This window comes from Gekko japonicus, unplaced genomic scaffold (assembly GCF_001447785.1).
Source record: "Gekko japonicus isolate JY-2015 unplaced genomic scaffold, Gekko_japonicus_V1.1 scaffold318, whole genome shotgun sequence".
NCBI classification, from domain to species: domain Eukaryota; kingdom Metazoa; phylum Chordata; class Lepidosauria; order Squamata; family Gekkonidae; genus Gekko; species Gekko japonicus.
Genome location: NW_015167541.1, coordinates 822,275 through 837,523, shown reverse-complemented (window position 1 = coordinate 837,523; position 15,249 = coordinate 822,275). Strand labels below are relative to the sequence as shown.

Sequence of the window (15,249 nt, the reverse complement as noted above, 5' to 3'; positions counted from 1 at the left end):
AATCCCCCCCCCCTGTGGGTGGCCAGGAGGGACCTGACAACCCTAAACCAGACACTCACCAATTTATGAAAAGAGATTTTAATGTCATACAGGCTTCTGTTAAAAGGGAGCAAAATCCTTATTGATTCTTACAGGATCTACAATCTCATGTGGTTTGCATCAAGTGTCATTGTAAGACTACTTTCGCTGAATCACTTTTTAAAACCTAAATTGTTTTTATTCACTTTGTTAGGTGGATTTGAAAGTTCTGCTGCCTACAGTGTGGTTTAAAGCAATTTATTCTTCCAGAACAGGTTTTTCCCTGCTTGGTTAAGTGTGTATGTAGTGCTGATGTAATGATGGATATTCAGCTTCAGAGTCCTGCACAACTGCTTGGAGTAAGTTTATTTTTTGCTGCTGTGGCTCACTAGAATGTTTTAAAGGGTAAAAACATGTGCTGCTGACATATCTCTGGTTTCTTGATGTGGAGTATATGAAAAAAGATGTAACAGTAAAACATACCACTAAAACATCCCTGGTGACCTATGTACAGGATACTTACTCCTGAGGAAGGAGGGACTGATGCACCAGTGAGTCTGTATCTCCCCTCCCCACCAAGTTCCTGGGCATGGATCTGTTTAGGGTTGCCTCCATTATGGAAAGGGTAAGAAAGTGTGCAGCTGTTAGATTTGTGAAGTGCCCTTGGATGAATTATGATGCAGGGGGCAGGGCTGCTAAACTTCTTATAGGAGATGAGATGTCTACCCTAAACTTAAATGAAAGCGTTTTGGACATTTTGTGATGGAAAGTAATCAAATTTTTATATTGTATTAGTACTAAAAATATTTTGTGTTGCCGATCTGTCAAATAAATGTGAGTAATTTCCTTGTGGCCCTTTACCCTGTGGTCATTTACCCTAGCTTCCATCAGCAATGATCTGACAATATGGTTAAAGAACTATCCCATCCAAAGACATATAGGCACATGCATTTTAACATGAGCAGCTGTTGGAGTTAAATGCTCACCAAGGTGGTTATGGGGATTAGGTCCTAATAGCAGCGAGTGTGTTAGGGCTGTCCTGGCTGTGTGTGCGCTTCCTTGGGCTTGGTCCCGCTGGAAAAAGCCGGGGCTTCGAACGCATAGGATCTGGCTGCTCGTGGATTAGGTCACCCAATGCAGGTGTCAGAGAATTACCCCCTTCACTCGGTTTAATAGCCCTGATTGTTGGGACTAGGTGCTTAACGGAAGGGTGGTGGCAGACAAGCTGTGGTGTGCATTGCGATTTTATTTATTTGTTTGCACAGAGAGGGAAGCTGGTTCCCATGTTCGGGGCAGGGAAGAAACTTTGCCCTACCCGAGCAGGGGAAACAAACGACTCGGGGAACTGTGTTGGGGATCTGAACATTATGAGCTTTTGAAAACTGGGGATGCCGCTTGGCTGCTTGGAGCGAGACGCCGTCGGGTGGGGATATTTCAACAGAAGTTAAGGGACGGTTCCTCCAGGCGCCCGTGTCCTGGAGCCGCCTCCCTCTCCGAGTTGACTGCTTGCCTGGGCTGTGAGGCGAAGCTAAGCAAACCCGCGTGGGCCTGGAGGCGCTAGGACCCAGGGGGACGCGGGGCGGCCGGGTTCTCCGAACCAGATTGCAAATTCGCCTCGGTGACTCAGTCGGCTCCGCGCAGCGCGTAGTAGGCGGCAGCCGGGGCTGAGACGGGGAGCAGCAGGTCTGTGCGTGGCGCGGCTGGGCCGGGCTGGCCTGGGAAGGGAACGGGGAGGCCAGCGGCGGGGGGGGGCGCGGGGCCGCGCGGCGCGCGAGGGGGAGGAGGAAGTGGGCCGCGGCCGAGGCGGGCGGCGCGTTGCCCTCCCAGCTGAGGCCTAGTGTCGCTGTTGCCGCTTCTACTAACGGAGGCGGCCGCCTGTTGTCTTTGCAGAGCACCAAGATGGAGTACGAGTGGAAACCCGACGAGCAGGGGCTCCAGCAGATCCTGCAGCTGCTCAAGGAGTCTCAGTCCCCGGACACCACCACGCAGAGAGCCGTGCAACAAGTATCCTCCGGCGGGAGAGGCGAGGGAGGGAGGGAGGGGAAGGAGGCGGGCGGGCGAGCGGACGTGGTGAGCCGTGCTACAAGTATCCTCCGGCGGGAGAGGCGAGGGAGGGAGGGAGGGGAAGGAGGCGGGCGGGCGGACGTGGTGAGGCCCAGCGGCCGGGGCTGCTTCGCCGACCTCGCTGACCCCGAGCCCCAGCGAGATGTACCCGCAGGCACACAGGAGAGCGCGCAGCTTGAGGAAGCAGCCAAGAATTTCGCTGGCTGAGGCGGGCTCGACCTTTGGGGAGTAGCGGTGCTCCCGCCGGCCGCCTCCCTGAGGTGGCCGGGGGCGGTGTAGGCCCGGCCCAGCCTCCTCCCGGTCGTGGCGCGGGCTTTGAACCGCAGAGGGAACCTATGGGTGGGAGCGCCCCTCCCCCAGGCCATTCCCGCACCTGTTGGCAGCTCCGGTATCGGCCACTTTCCCAGGTTCTCTCTGCCACCGCCCTCCCTTCCTCCCTCCATCGCTGGGCCTGTGCCAGCGCCCAGTCGGTAAGAGCGGCGGGGCTCCACCTTCCTTTCGCTGATCCCTCCTGGCCGGGATCAAACACCATCCCCCATCCCCCGAAAGACTGCCTCTGCCCCCCACCCCGCGATGTGTTTGTGTGAAAATCTGCCTGTCTGCCTGTAACTGGACATGTGCAGATGCAGAATCAGGTCTTAGTGAAGTGGGAACCAGCAGCTGAGGTTGTCTCAACGTAGTGCAATTAGTCGCTATGCTACGATTTTATAGATAAAGCAACAGATAATCAAGTACTGTATTCTGTAGTGGTTGGTAGATGAATAAAGATCACCTACAAAAGAGGGGGAGACAGGAGTGAATTTTCTGTTCTTAGTTTCTCTGTTTGGTGCATTGTGAAGTACTCCCATTGTCTCTTGTAGAGTCTCTTTGAAAGCTACTGGGAAAAATGGCTCCTGGATACATGTGTTGTAAGACTCCCAGGTTCTCAGAGCTGCCTTAAAAAGTGCCTTCTCTGTTTTGTTTTTTTCAAGTTTATACACTTGCATTGATATTACAATGAAAGTGTGATTGTGGCTGTGAAATTCAAAGATTAGGATTCAACATAATCTGTTCTTTGTCTCTTCTCGCCACCGCCCCCCCCCCGAAATGGGGGGCTTAATATGAACCAGAAGAGTGACTTAAAAACACTCACCATGTCACAATACCAATACTTCTGAAGGTTGCGAGCTATTTTAATGGTTACCTGTAGGCTTGGCAATAGATTCTTTTAAAAGAAGCAGTATAGCTTTTAGTATTAAAAAGTACTGGTGGTCTATAAGTATGGCTTGTCCAGATTATCACTTCTTGATTTCTTAGAATCTCCAGTAAATGCAAGAATGAGGTTGGGAAGTGAGGCTGAAGATGTTATCTAAGTATTTATTTGAAATGATACTAGCTGAAAAAATGGGGTAGCAATATGGAAAATGGGTGCCAAGTTATGTAATTTAATATAAAGGTGGATATGATGGCTTGTGTGACACATCCTGGAGTTACCTCCAGTTGTTTTGCCATATATAGTTTATCCTTGTTTACTCCCTCGGGGGAATATCACATTTTAATTCTGAGTCTTTAAGTGTAGAAACATTTCCGAGGTGCAGTAGAGGTAGAAAGCTTCTTGTCAGTTGAAAACCAACCCCTGATGGGGCACAGGGCTCTGTTAGGCTGACTGAATAGGATATGGTTAAATTAGCACTCTTATTCTGACCAGGTCATGACACAAATACAAGGGATCAGTGAAGAGCTTGTTCCTTTCTTGGCAACTATCTGCTTTTCCCTACTGAGATTGTTATGCTTTGAGAACCATTGAGCTAATAGTAGAAATGTAGTAAACTTCTGGGTTCTGTGATTCTTGTGGGATACCTGGGACCTTAATCTAGTATTCTGGTATTGTAAAGGATTCTGACTTCTTTATATATATATAAAAAGTAGACCTGACAGAATTATATGCTGATCCTTTTTTTCTATTGTTATTCTATTATTAACTTTAGGTAATATTTTCCCCTGTTGCAGAAAGATTCTCTTTTACTAAACAGAGTGGATAAAGCAGATTCTTTTGCAAAATACCAGTAGATGGCTGAAATAATTCTGTTTTCACTTTCCCCACTCACTTATCGTTCCAATTTTAGTATATGTGCTGCTGGAGTGAGCACCACTTATTGTTCACTTAATGTAGAAAGGCCCTTGTTAGCCTCTTGTGTTTAGATGGGATGCACATTCTCTCTTTAGGATTTCCTTTCTTCTGCTAAAAGAGATCTGAGTAGGACAAAAAGGCCTGTCTAAATCCCCCTTGCTTACTGGCTTGTTACAGACAAATTACAGTAGCCTCCAGAGTCACTTACACGAGTTAAAGTTCAATATAAATTACTGCTGGTACACAAAAATGAATATGGTGATCTGTGATAATAAGCGAAATGGGAAGCTTCACATTTTTTGTAGCATCCCTTGCTGAAGCAAATGCATGTTCTGTCTTCTCCCTACCATTAGCATTTAGAACAGAGGTCCCCAACATTTTTGTGCCTGCACAGGGTGGTAGGTGCAATCACAAAATGGTGGTTGCAGTAGGTAGAGCCAACCACAAGATGTCAGGGAGGAAGCATATGCATAACACTAACATTTCAGGTAGGAACTCTATGTAACAGAATGCCTTTTAAAAATAAACATATTTAAAATTTATTGCATGTGCACAGTTTACCTTCAATAATGTAGTAAAGATCCTTGTGTTGTAGTCGTAGCTGCTGCCAAAAGAACATTTTAAAAAATCAGTATAGCCTGTCAGATCTCCAGTGACCAGTCAGAAGCCATGTTGAGCAAAATTCCCATCTGGCCCTGCCCACTTTCTAAAAACACTTGCTGGAGCTAGGTTGCCCCTGCTTTAGTTCTTGTCTCTGATACACACTAACATATTAGAAAACATCCAATAAGCGTATTATAAGGGGAAAATAAGTGAATGTGGTACTATGATGACTTGCTGCAGTGGCAAATAACTCTTGCTAAGGCAGACTCAAGTGAGTTGTTGAATATTTTGTGCAACTGAGAATGGTAAAAGCCCAGAAAAACAACCAGAGATCACTTGAAGTGCAAGAAAATAGGAAGTACTCACGTAGCAACTTTGTGAGTTCCCTGTTGCTTGTGTCCTGGGAACCTTAGAAAAATTACAGAAAGAGCTATACACAAATATGTACATACAAGAAGGGGGACCTGTGATACTCGCGGGGGGAGGGAGGAGACGCTTCACGGGAGGAGAAGGAAGCAGCCACAGGTAAGCTTTCTCCCCTGCCCCTCCCTGTCCCCAGCACCCACGGTGAGGCCTGAACTTGGCCCGCCAAGCTTTCTCCCTTCCTTCCCCTGGCGGCGGCAGCAAGGCCTGGCCGGCCCGCCAAGCTTTTCCCCCCTCCCCCCAGTGGTGGCGGTGAGGCCTGAGCTCAGCCCACCAAACGGGGGGATTTAATATCCCCCCTATATTTTTTTTTACAGTTTTTAGATTTTTCTGCACTTCTGGGATTTGCCCCAAATGTGCAGGAAAATCTCCCTGCCTCCCTAGTGCCCCCGATGTGCGGATTTAGATATCCGCATGGAGGGGGCATGTTGGGAATTAGATATATAGATGAGTTAATTTAATATTTTTTGTTGTTTACTGAGACATTTTACTTAAATCCTTTATTGACATCAGTTGTTAAAAGTTTCCAGCTTTCTTTGTTTCTGGGCCATTCCCATGATCTCAAAATGCAAGCCTATGCGCATTTTACACAGAAGAAAATCACAGAAAGCCCGGTGGGATTTCCTCTTGAGTAAATGTGCAGAGGATATAAATAGGATTTAGTTATATATGTATAGATATATATTTATATTGATCTGTTATATAGATAAATATTTAGATATAAATAGGATTGCAACCTTATACATTGGTAAAACCCCACTGATGTTACTATGATTCTGATGATGCAGTCCTATGCACTGAACTCAATGGGAAATTACTTCTGAATACTTATACTGTATGGCTGTTATATACATATAGTTCTCTTTTTACTAGGAGAGTACTGTAAGAATCATCTTTAAGGATACTTTCAGTAATTTTTAAATGCAGGAGAAATCTAGATTAAACCTTGAAAATAAGGATAGGTAACCTGCCTCATGCTCTAGTGTCTCAGGGAGACTAGCAGAGAAGTTGATTGGCTTCCATTTGTTTTGGGTGCAATACAAGTGATAGAGATGCCTATTCCCTGAGTGTCAGCCCTTGCTGAAAAGGGGAGAAGATGGGATTTACATGTAAATCCAATAGAGACCTATGCAGCAGTGATGTATGGGGAGACCCTTCAAAGGCGAAGAGAGACAGAGCTGTGCATATTTCCCAGATGATGTGATGCTGTATTTCTGATTGTGCCTATAACGGTTGTTGCAGAGAAAATGCTACTAGTTATGAGCAGTGGGTTAATGGGTACATAACAAGGTGTGCAAGTAGCGAGACTTCAGATTTCTTGCTTCCATCTTTTAAATAATTGCATCTAGGTCTAACTGTATGAGAACTTGTAGTTTTTAAGAAGGGGTCCTTAACAGAATGTTCTACCTGAGAAACTGGAACAACTCAATCAGTATCCAGACTTCAACAACTACCTGATTTTTGTTCTTACAAAACTAAAATCTGAAGGTGAGTCACTCATTTTATATATTTTTTAAATTAAGTGTTTGTAGAGTTAAATATGAACAGCAGGTGCTGTTCAGGGTTTCTCAGTTCTTTGTTGACCAAGACTTAGTTGTAGATTATATTAATCCATTAGACTGGATTATATACATTTTGTTTTTTGCTGGAGATCACATCATCAAGACAGTTTTGTGGAAAGCAAAATAATCCGGTTTCGAAGTCCAGTTGTACAAAACTGGGTTATTACAGGATGTCATATAGGTAAACTATTCCAAGATGTTCATAAAAATGGCAAATGCATGCACATTAGTGGTGCACTGGATATGTCTGTCTTTTTAAAGAGGTAAACGTTGTTCCTAGAACATATTCTCCCCCCCCTCCTTTTTTAAACATCCTAACTGTCTTCTTTAACAGTGAAACAGTGGACTGTTGCTAGTCACAAGGGCATAGATAGGAATCTGGTGGCTCCACTAGCATCAATACAGTTTGTGCTTTAGTTCTTGCTTTCTGTGTGCAAGTAAGTACTGCCAAAAGTTTTAATAATTTATGCAACTTCAGTAGCCTGGTTTGCTTTAATTTAACAACAAAGCTAGTGGAGGTGATGGTATCCCAGCTGAGCTATTCAAAGTTTTAAAAGATGATGCTGTTAAAGTGCTGCACTCAGTTTGCCAGCAAATTTGTAAAACACAACAGTGGCCACAGGATTGGAAAAGGTCAGTATACATTCCAATCCCAATGAAGGGCAATGCCAGGGAATGTTCAAACTGTGGCACAGTTGCACTCATTTCACACGCTAGCAAGGTCATGCTCAAGATCCTACAAGCTAGGCTTCAACGGTACGTGGATAGAGAACTGCCAGAAGTACAAGCTGGGTTTCAAAGAGGTAGAGGAACTAGAGATCAAATTGCCAACATTTGCTGGATTATGGAGAAAGCAAGGGAGTACCAGAAAAAGATCTACTTTTGCTTCATTGACTATGCTAAAGCCTTTGATTGTGTGAATCACAACAAACTATGGCAAGTCCTTAAAGAGATGTCCCAGACCACCTCACATGTCTCTTAAGAAACCTGTATAAGGGTCAAGAAGCAACAGTTAGAACAGGATATGGAACAACTGATTGGTTTAGCATAGGAAAAGGAATACGACAAGGATGTATATTGTCCCCTTGCTTATTTAATTTATATGCAGAGTACATAATGCGAAATGCCAGCCTGGATGATTCAGAAGCAGGAATTGAGATTGCTGGGGAAAACATCAATCTCAGATATGCAGATGATACCACTCTAATGGCAGAAAGTGAAGAAGACCTAAAGAGCCTCTTGCTCAGGGTAAAAGAGGAGAACACAAAGGTTGGCTTGAAACTCAGCATCAAAAAAACTAAGATCATGGCATCCGGCCCCATCACTCCTTGGCAAATAGAAGGAGAAGTCGTGGAAGCAGTGACAGACTTCACGTTCCTGGGATCCAAGATCACTGTAGACAGTGACTGTAGCCATGAAATTAAAAGATGCCTGTCCCTTGGGAGGAAAGCGATGGCAAACCTTGACAGCATAATAAAAAGTAGAGATATCACCCTGCCAACAAAAGTCCGCATGGTCAAAGCAATGGTATTCCCAGTAGTCATGTATGGCTGTGAGAGTTGGACTATAAGGAAGGCCGAGCGCCAAATAATAGATTCTTTTGAATTATGGTGCTGGAGAAGATTCTTGAGAGTCCCCTGGACTGCAAGGAGATCAAATCAGTCAATCCTAAAAGAAAACCCTAACTGTTCCCTGGAAGGCCATATACTGAAGCTGAAGCTCTGATACTTTGGCCACCAAATGAGAAGGGAGCACTCACTGGAGAAGACCCTGGTGCTGGGAAAGATTGAAGATCAAAGAAGAAGGGGACGACAAAGGATGAGATGGTTAGACAGTGTTATTGAGGCAACGAACATGAAGTTGAGCAAACTCCAGATGATGATGGTGGACAGGAGGGCCTGGCGTGATGTGGCCCATGGGGTCACAAAGAGTTGGACTCGACTGCGACTGAACAACAACAAAAACAGTTACATAGCCTGGTGTTGCACAGTGTGTCTGTCCTTAATAACGAAATCTTGCCTTTGATGCATGGATCCTTGCTGAGAATATCTAAAGGTCACAGGTTTGATCCATAACCATGCGCTTCCTGCTTTGCTGAATTATACGAATCCCTGGATTCTAACTGTATGTGGCAATTAGATAATCAAAAGATGGCAATTTATGTGATAGGATTTGCTTTCTATGCAGGGAGTATACCTGTGTTTTGTGCTTGCCCTTCAATTTGTACGTCTCTAATAGTGCAATCCTATGCAAAGTACCTCCAGTCTAAGTCTATTAATTTTAATGTCTGGTTATTTGGATAGATAATATTTTCTGGTGGAAGTCTATATTTTATATAATGTGAATCATCAGTAGAATACATTCTAGGACAGAGTTTCAGAATGCAGCCTGGAATTTAGCATAATTTAGTGATGCGATGAAAGTAGCATTAATAAAATTCTAAAATATTGTAAGAGAATAATCTTTATTGAAATTGGCTTGAATCAAAGATTAAATCTGTATACCAAAGACACTCATAATGTAAAGTTGTTTCTTTCTCTTGTACATGTGCAAGGAGAACTATATTTTGTCTTCTAGAGTTATTTATTTATTAAAATGTTTATACTGCCTACACCCTTGACTCAAGGCAGCTTAAACATTCAAACTTAAAACATACAAAGTGTAACAAAACCTCAAATATTGCTCTTTCTCCTATTAGAAAAAATATACGCCTATGCTTCATTAAAAGTCCTCGAGTATAAAATGGGTTTAATGCATTAAAAATTCGTGTTTGCCCTGAACAGTTTTAATTTGTGTGGGCGGGAACCCTTCCTAAGGCCGTCCTCCATGTTGGTTTTGAAACCTTATTCTATTTTTTTTGTTTCATTGTAAGCACTAGTACTGATAAATGTCTAGAAAGTTCTCCAGGCTCCAAAGCAGATGACTTGTCACTTATCTGAGCAACAGAGCTCTTGTGTTTGAAGAATCTGTGGGTCATAGTTTTCAAGGCATTACTGTAATATCATTATTTCTATTTAGCCATGATGGGATCAGTCAGAACTGAATTTCTGGTGGTATGCAATGCTAACACAAGACTGTTAGTATAGCCTGTAAGAGGTGGTCTTTTCAAGGCATGAGTGATTAATTCATAGCACCGGATGGGAACTGCAAGTTAGTGCCTTTTTTATGTGATCTCAAACGTGATAAGACAAGTAGCTGTTTTTAAAGGCTAATTTTAACAACTGAATCAAATATGTCTATACTGTATATTTTGGTGGTGTTTAGAGCTTCTGTAGATTAATAGAACTTTACATTTTTAGTAAATTATTTTACATGTCTTTTTTTAACTATCACAGATGAACCCACACGGTCATTGAGTGGCCTCATCTTGAAGAATAATGTAAAAGCTCATTTTCACAGCTTTCCTAATGGAGTAACTGATTTCATTAAGAGCGAGTGCTTAAACAATATTGGTGACTCCTCCCCATTAATCAGAGCTACTGTAGGTGAGTTGTTCATATTTAAAATAATTTATTTCACGGCAAGCGTAGGGAACGGGACGTGGCTCAGTGGTAGAGCATCTGCTTTGCATACAGAAGGTCCTCGGTTTAGTCTCTGATACTTACAGTTCAGGAAACAGGTAGTATGTGATCTCTGCCAGAGACTCTGGAATAGGGGTGTGCAAAAACCTCCACAACCAATCGGTATTTTTCGGCTTTGGGTAAATCAGACCTGAAATATTCGGTATTGCCTGAATATATTCAGGTCTGATATACACCACCAGAAGGAAAGTAGCTATGTTAAAATGTCTTCTTTCCCTCTGATAGCCCTGAGAGATTTCATTGTCAATTTCAGTGGCCGCCAGTCAGCTGTGAGTGAAATTAACAAAGGGAAAGCCTGGGCTCTCTGCCTTCCCTTCTCTAGCTGACATAGGGTAGCTGGAGAAGATCTAGCGGGGAGCCCAGGCATGTTTAAAATGCGTTTCTTTCCCTTCCCTATCTTTGGAAGGGAAAGGCATTTAAAGTGTCCCCCCTCCTTTCCCCGAGCTTCTCCGCAAAAGTAGAGAGGCTCAAGGGAGGAAGGGGGCATGTGTACATGCCTGCTTTTGCTTTCCCAGCCAACCCGCAGCTGCCTGGGTTCCCTGCTGGATCTTCAGGGGGGGGAAGAGGCATGGGAAAGCACAGGGCAGGCATGGAAGCATGCCTGGGCTCCTTGCCTGCCCCTCTCCAGTTGCCCCGCAGCTGTGGGGCCCCTGGAGGAGCTCAGGCAGAGAACCCAGGCATGTTTAGATGCCTTTCTTTCCCTCCCCGAACTGGGAGAGGGAAAGAAAGGCATTTAAACATGGCTGAGCTCTCTGCCTGTGCTTCTCAAGCAGCCCTGGGGCAGCTGGAGTAGGGAAGGTAGAAGGGAGGCTTTCCCTGGTAAGTTTCACTCCCACAGCTGACTGGCAGGGAGTGAAATTGACTAGGGAAGCTGGTTTTCAGCTACCCGAAAGGCATTTGGCTTTAAAAATACTGAAAAATACCGATAAGGTATTTATTTGGTATTTTTTTGGTTCTGGAAAGCCGAATGCACATCCCTACTCTGGAAAGTAGACCAGTGGTCTGACTCGCTAAGAGCCAGCTTTATGTGTATAAAACTCTGCTCATGTTTATGAACTGTGATGTGTAAACAGTTGAATGTGGCATTCTAGGAATTTTTAGGTAAAATAATGCTTTGTTATGTGAAAGTTAAGTCAGAACTTACAATACTATTTGTGGAGATGTGTTTTAAATTAATGTTTAGCTTTGACTAAAAATTGGAATAGCTTAAAAATAGTTTCAAATCCATTTTTTGGTTTTATTTGATTTTATCAGTAAATACTATATTTTGATTATTGCATTTGAATCTGTGGTATTGAGCTAAGCGGTAGTTATCAAATGTTTATTTCATTTATACACTGTCTTTCTCCACAGTGGGGACCCAAAGTAGCTTACATTGTTCTCGGCTCCATTTTATCTAAAACATTGTAAATGAACAGAAAATGATAACTTCCAGCAGGGCCTTATAACTAAAAAATGGTCATTGCATTTACGTATAGTGGTGTTCAGGGCTCTTTTTGTAGCAGGAACTAATTTGCATATTAGGCAACACAACCCTAATGTAGCCAATCCTCCTGATGTTAATTTAATGTTTCAGAAAAGAATGAACCACAGATTGCTCCCTTTCTTCAAGGAATCTGTTACTTGAAATCTATTACATCCATTAATTTCAGGAATGCATGGTGGGCTTTCTGAAACAATTAGTTGGCTTCAATATGGTGGAATTCTCCTGAATTCTTCATAGTTCATTACTGTACCTGTGTTGATATCCATGTTATACATTAAGTGTAACATTCTGTGAAAAGTGAAGTACACTTTGAACTCAGAGTACAGAGTGCAAATATTGATATTTATTTTCTTTTTTGTTGCTGTACAGGGGGGAAATAATTAAAAAATTGGTACAGCCATATTTTGCAAATGAAAGTTTTTTCTTTGATGGACCTATACCATAAAATATTAAAAGCAGTGTTATAAGCATCAGTGTTATACAGATAGACAGTTAAAGAGAAGCTTTTTATACTAAAAGGCTGGTGCTGTTGACTATATCTTAATCTTGCATGTTTAACCAGAAGCAAGTTTACTGGATTCACTGCAGGTTCTTTCCAAGTAAATGTACATAGCTTTTTAGCTTTGATTTTTACTTTAATTGTATGGATGTGTAATGCAAAAAAGTTTTCTTTATGGAACCATGACAGTAATGTACAAGCCAGTTCTATTTTTTTTTAAAGAGTGAAAATAGGTAACATATTACCTACCGTAAGTTCTGCTAAAATGTGAGGCTGTAGAATAAATTAGTTAGAATGTAGAGGAAGACTAGTGAAACAATTGCTGTAATGCACTGGATAGGATGCAATTTGTGTTGGAAAACCCATGCAAGGGGGTGGGATGCTGTTTTGTGTGCACTTCATAATAGGCTACCTGGAAATTCTGACATAAATAGACAGTTTAGCAATCACTGAAGCGTAGCACAAGAGGTGGGAGTGTTTGCATCAGATGCCCTCTCCTCTTTTTGCATTATTGCAACTTCAGTCCCTCCTCTGCCAGTCAAAGCAAGCAGTCCTTCTTCTATCTTGACCTGGGTATTGCATAAAAAGTCTGGGTTGGAGTGAAGGAAAACTTTTCCTTTTGTAACACATTTCTGCTCTGTGTTAGTACTTAGCCATTTCCCCTTTTGTTGTCTGCCTTACTGATTTCATTGAAGACTTTTGTTATTTTCTTTCTCTGTAATCACACAGTAATACTCACACACAAACCTTTATTGGCACTGAAAGCACAAAACATTATGGGAATACAGCAAAATACTAAGATACATCAGTCACTTACACTTTGGCTATTCAAACCTCGTCTTCTGATTGCATAATGTAAAAATTCTGCAACAGCCTCCATTATTTCACAGTTAGAATTAAACAGAAGAAAGTGAATAATTGAGTCATCAGAATGCCAACTCTTACCATCTAAAAGTGGAGTAATAAACTGAGATCAAATATCCCTATAAAAGTGACAATGAAGTATGGTGTGTGTAGTGGATTCTATATCTTTTAGAGAACAAGGACAGTCTGTCTACATATGGTATCTGGCAGTACCTCCCTAAAAGCACCTCCGATGGCAGAACATTAAAGCGTGCAAGCATGTATGCTCTGCAATGATGTGGGGCTGTTAAACATAACAGATATTTCGCAATAGAGCCCATTTCAAAGGTCCCCAACCTACTTAGAGAGCATCTGCTGGCTGCGCATTCCCTAAATTCTTGCCTTTCGATATTGAGAGATCTTTGTTTGTTAGTAGCATAAGGTTGTTTCTCTGAAAAGGGGGCTAAATAATCCGGGGATATTCCCATTGTAGAGAGTTTCTCCTCTACATATCTAAACCATGGAGAGAGATGGGACTCAGTTAACATATAAGTAATAATACTTTTAGCTTTAGCATGGAAGTGAAGTTTAAGCCAAAACTGAGTTGTTATCAGCCATGCTCTGGTTGATAGAAGCCTTTGATCGGTTTCTAAGCATAAAGCTGCGTAAGGAACACATGAGGGAAGTCCAAGAATTTTCCGCAGAAATCTGGACTGTATTCTTTCCAAGTCCCCTTTTAAAGTTTCAATCCAGATTGGTACTCCGTAGAATAATTGAGCAGCTAATTTGGCATTAAAAACTTTTAAGCGCTGCTGGCACATACTGGTTGCCCCCAGTATAATGGAAACGTGTAATAGCCACAGTGATATTGTTCGCTGCCTCAATTGCTCTCTCTTTTTGATAGACCCATCTGGTGTTATAGTAAAAATGGATACCAAAGTACTTAAAAGCTTTAAGTTCAATAAAATGGCCTCCAATATACCATCTGGATGGCTTCCAACTCTTACTGAAGATCATCATTTTGGATTTTTCAAAATTCAGAACTAGTCTATTCTTTTCACAATAGTCTACAAAGCTCTTCAAAAGTCATTTCAGCCCTAGACAACTTAGGGACAATAGCACTGCGTCGTCAGCATAAAGGAGTAAAGGGATGTGGATCAAGCCAAGTTTAGTACTGTGACCATGGATCGGATCTAAGGTGGGTGCCAAATCATTTATAAATAGGTTGAATAAATAAGGTGCTAGAAGGCAGCCCTGTTTGACTCCTATATTAATTGGATTTTTTTCAGTTAGGTCACCAACGTTGTTAAGTCTAACTTGGCAGGTCGTATTATGATGAAGCTTCATTATTAAATATAAAAGCCTCGGTTCCATCCCCATCAATTTAAGTTTCTCCCATAGATGTTCTCTTATGATTGAATCGAAAGCACCTTTTAGATCTAGAAAGGCTGCATATACTTTGGCGCCTTTTGCCTCTTATACTTACTAACAAGTGTATAAGAGTCACGCAGTGATGTAGGGTAGATTCCTCTTTACAAAAACCTATTTGTTCTTGACCCAGAATTCCTTGTTCTAACATCCATGATTCAAGTTTGTTAACCAGTCGTCTAGTGTAAAGTTTCCCAATAATAGAGAGGAGGTTTATCGGGCGGTAATTGGATGGTAACTGATAATTACCCTTTTTAAAGATGGGAACCAGTATCGCATTTGTCCAAGACTCTAGCATTATTCCTGTCCTATCGACTATGGTCAAAAAAATCTGCCAAGAAGGTAGCCCACCAGTCTGGATTTATTTTAACTATTTCAGGTAGAATTGTCTGGGCCAGGGGCTTTTCTTGGCTTTAGCTGTTCAATAAGTGGAATAACCTCCTCTGGTCTCACTGGAGGCCATTGGGGAATATCATCTAGTTCAGACACCATATAATTGAATTAGCGGCAGTTATATTATTATCATAGAACAGCTTCAACACACAATAATACATTGTTGAATAACCACACAGAGTTAATCTAGCAGATGGAGTAAAAACCTTAACCAGGCAGGGGCTTGGAATGTTTCCTAC

General features: G+C 42.4%; 1 protein-coding gene across 1 annotated transcript in view; it reads left to right on the top strand.

Annotated features, from left to right (window-relative positions):
• Positions 1 to 1,627: 1,627 nt before the first annotated feature.
• The window catches only part of TNPO1 (transportin 1), a 61,944-nt gene continuing 48,322 nt past the window's right edge, over positions 1,628 to 15,249 (top strand). Inside the window, exons 1-4 of the mRNA XM_015413602.1 lie at positions 1,628 to 1,701; positions 1,909 to 2,022; positions 6,631 to 6,706; positions 10,116 to 10,265. Of these exons, the coding sequence (XP_015269088.1) occupies positions 1,918 to 2,022; positions 6,631 to 6,706; positions 10,116 to 10,265 (331 nt within the window). The 5' untranslated portion in view covers positions 1,628 to 1,701; positions 1,909 to 1,917. The remainder of the gene's footprint in view (positions 1,702 to 1,908; positions 2,023 to 6,630; positions 6,707 to 10,115; positions 10,266 to 15,249) is intronic.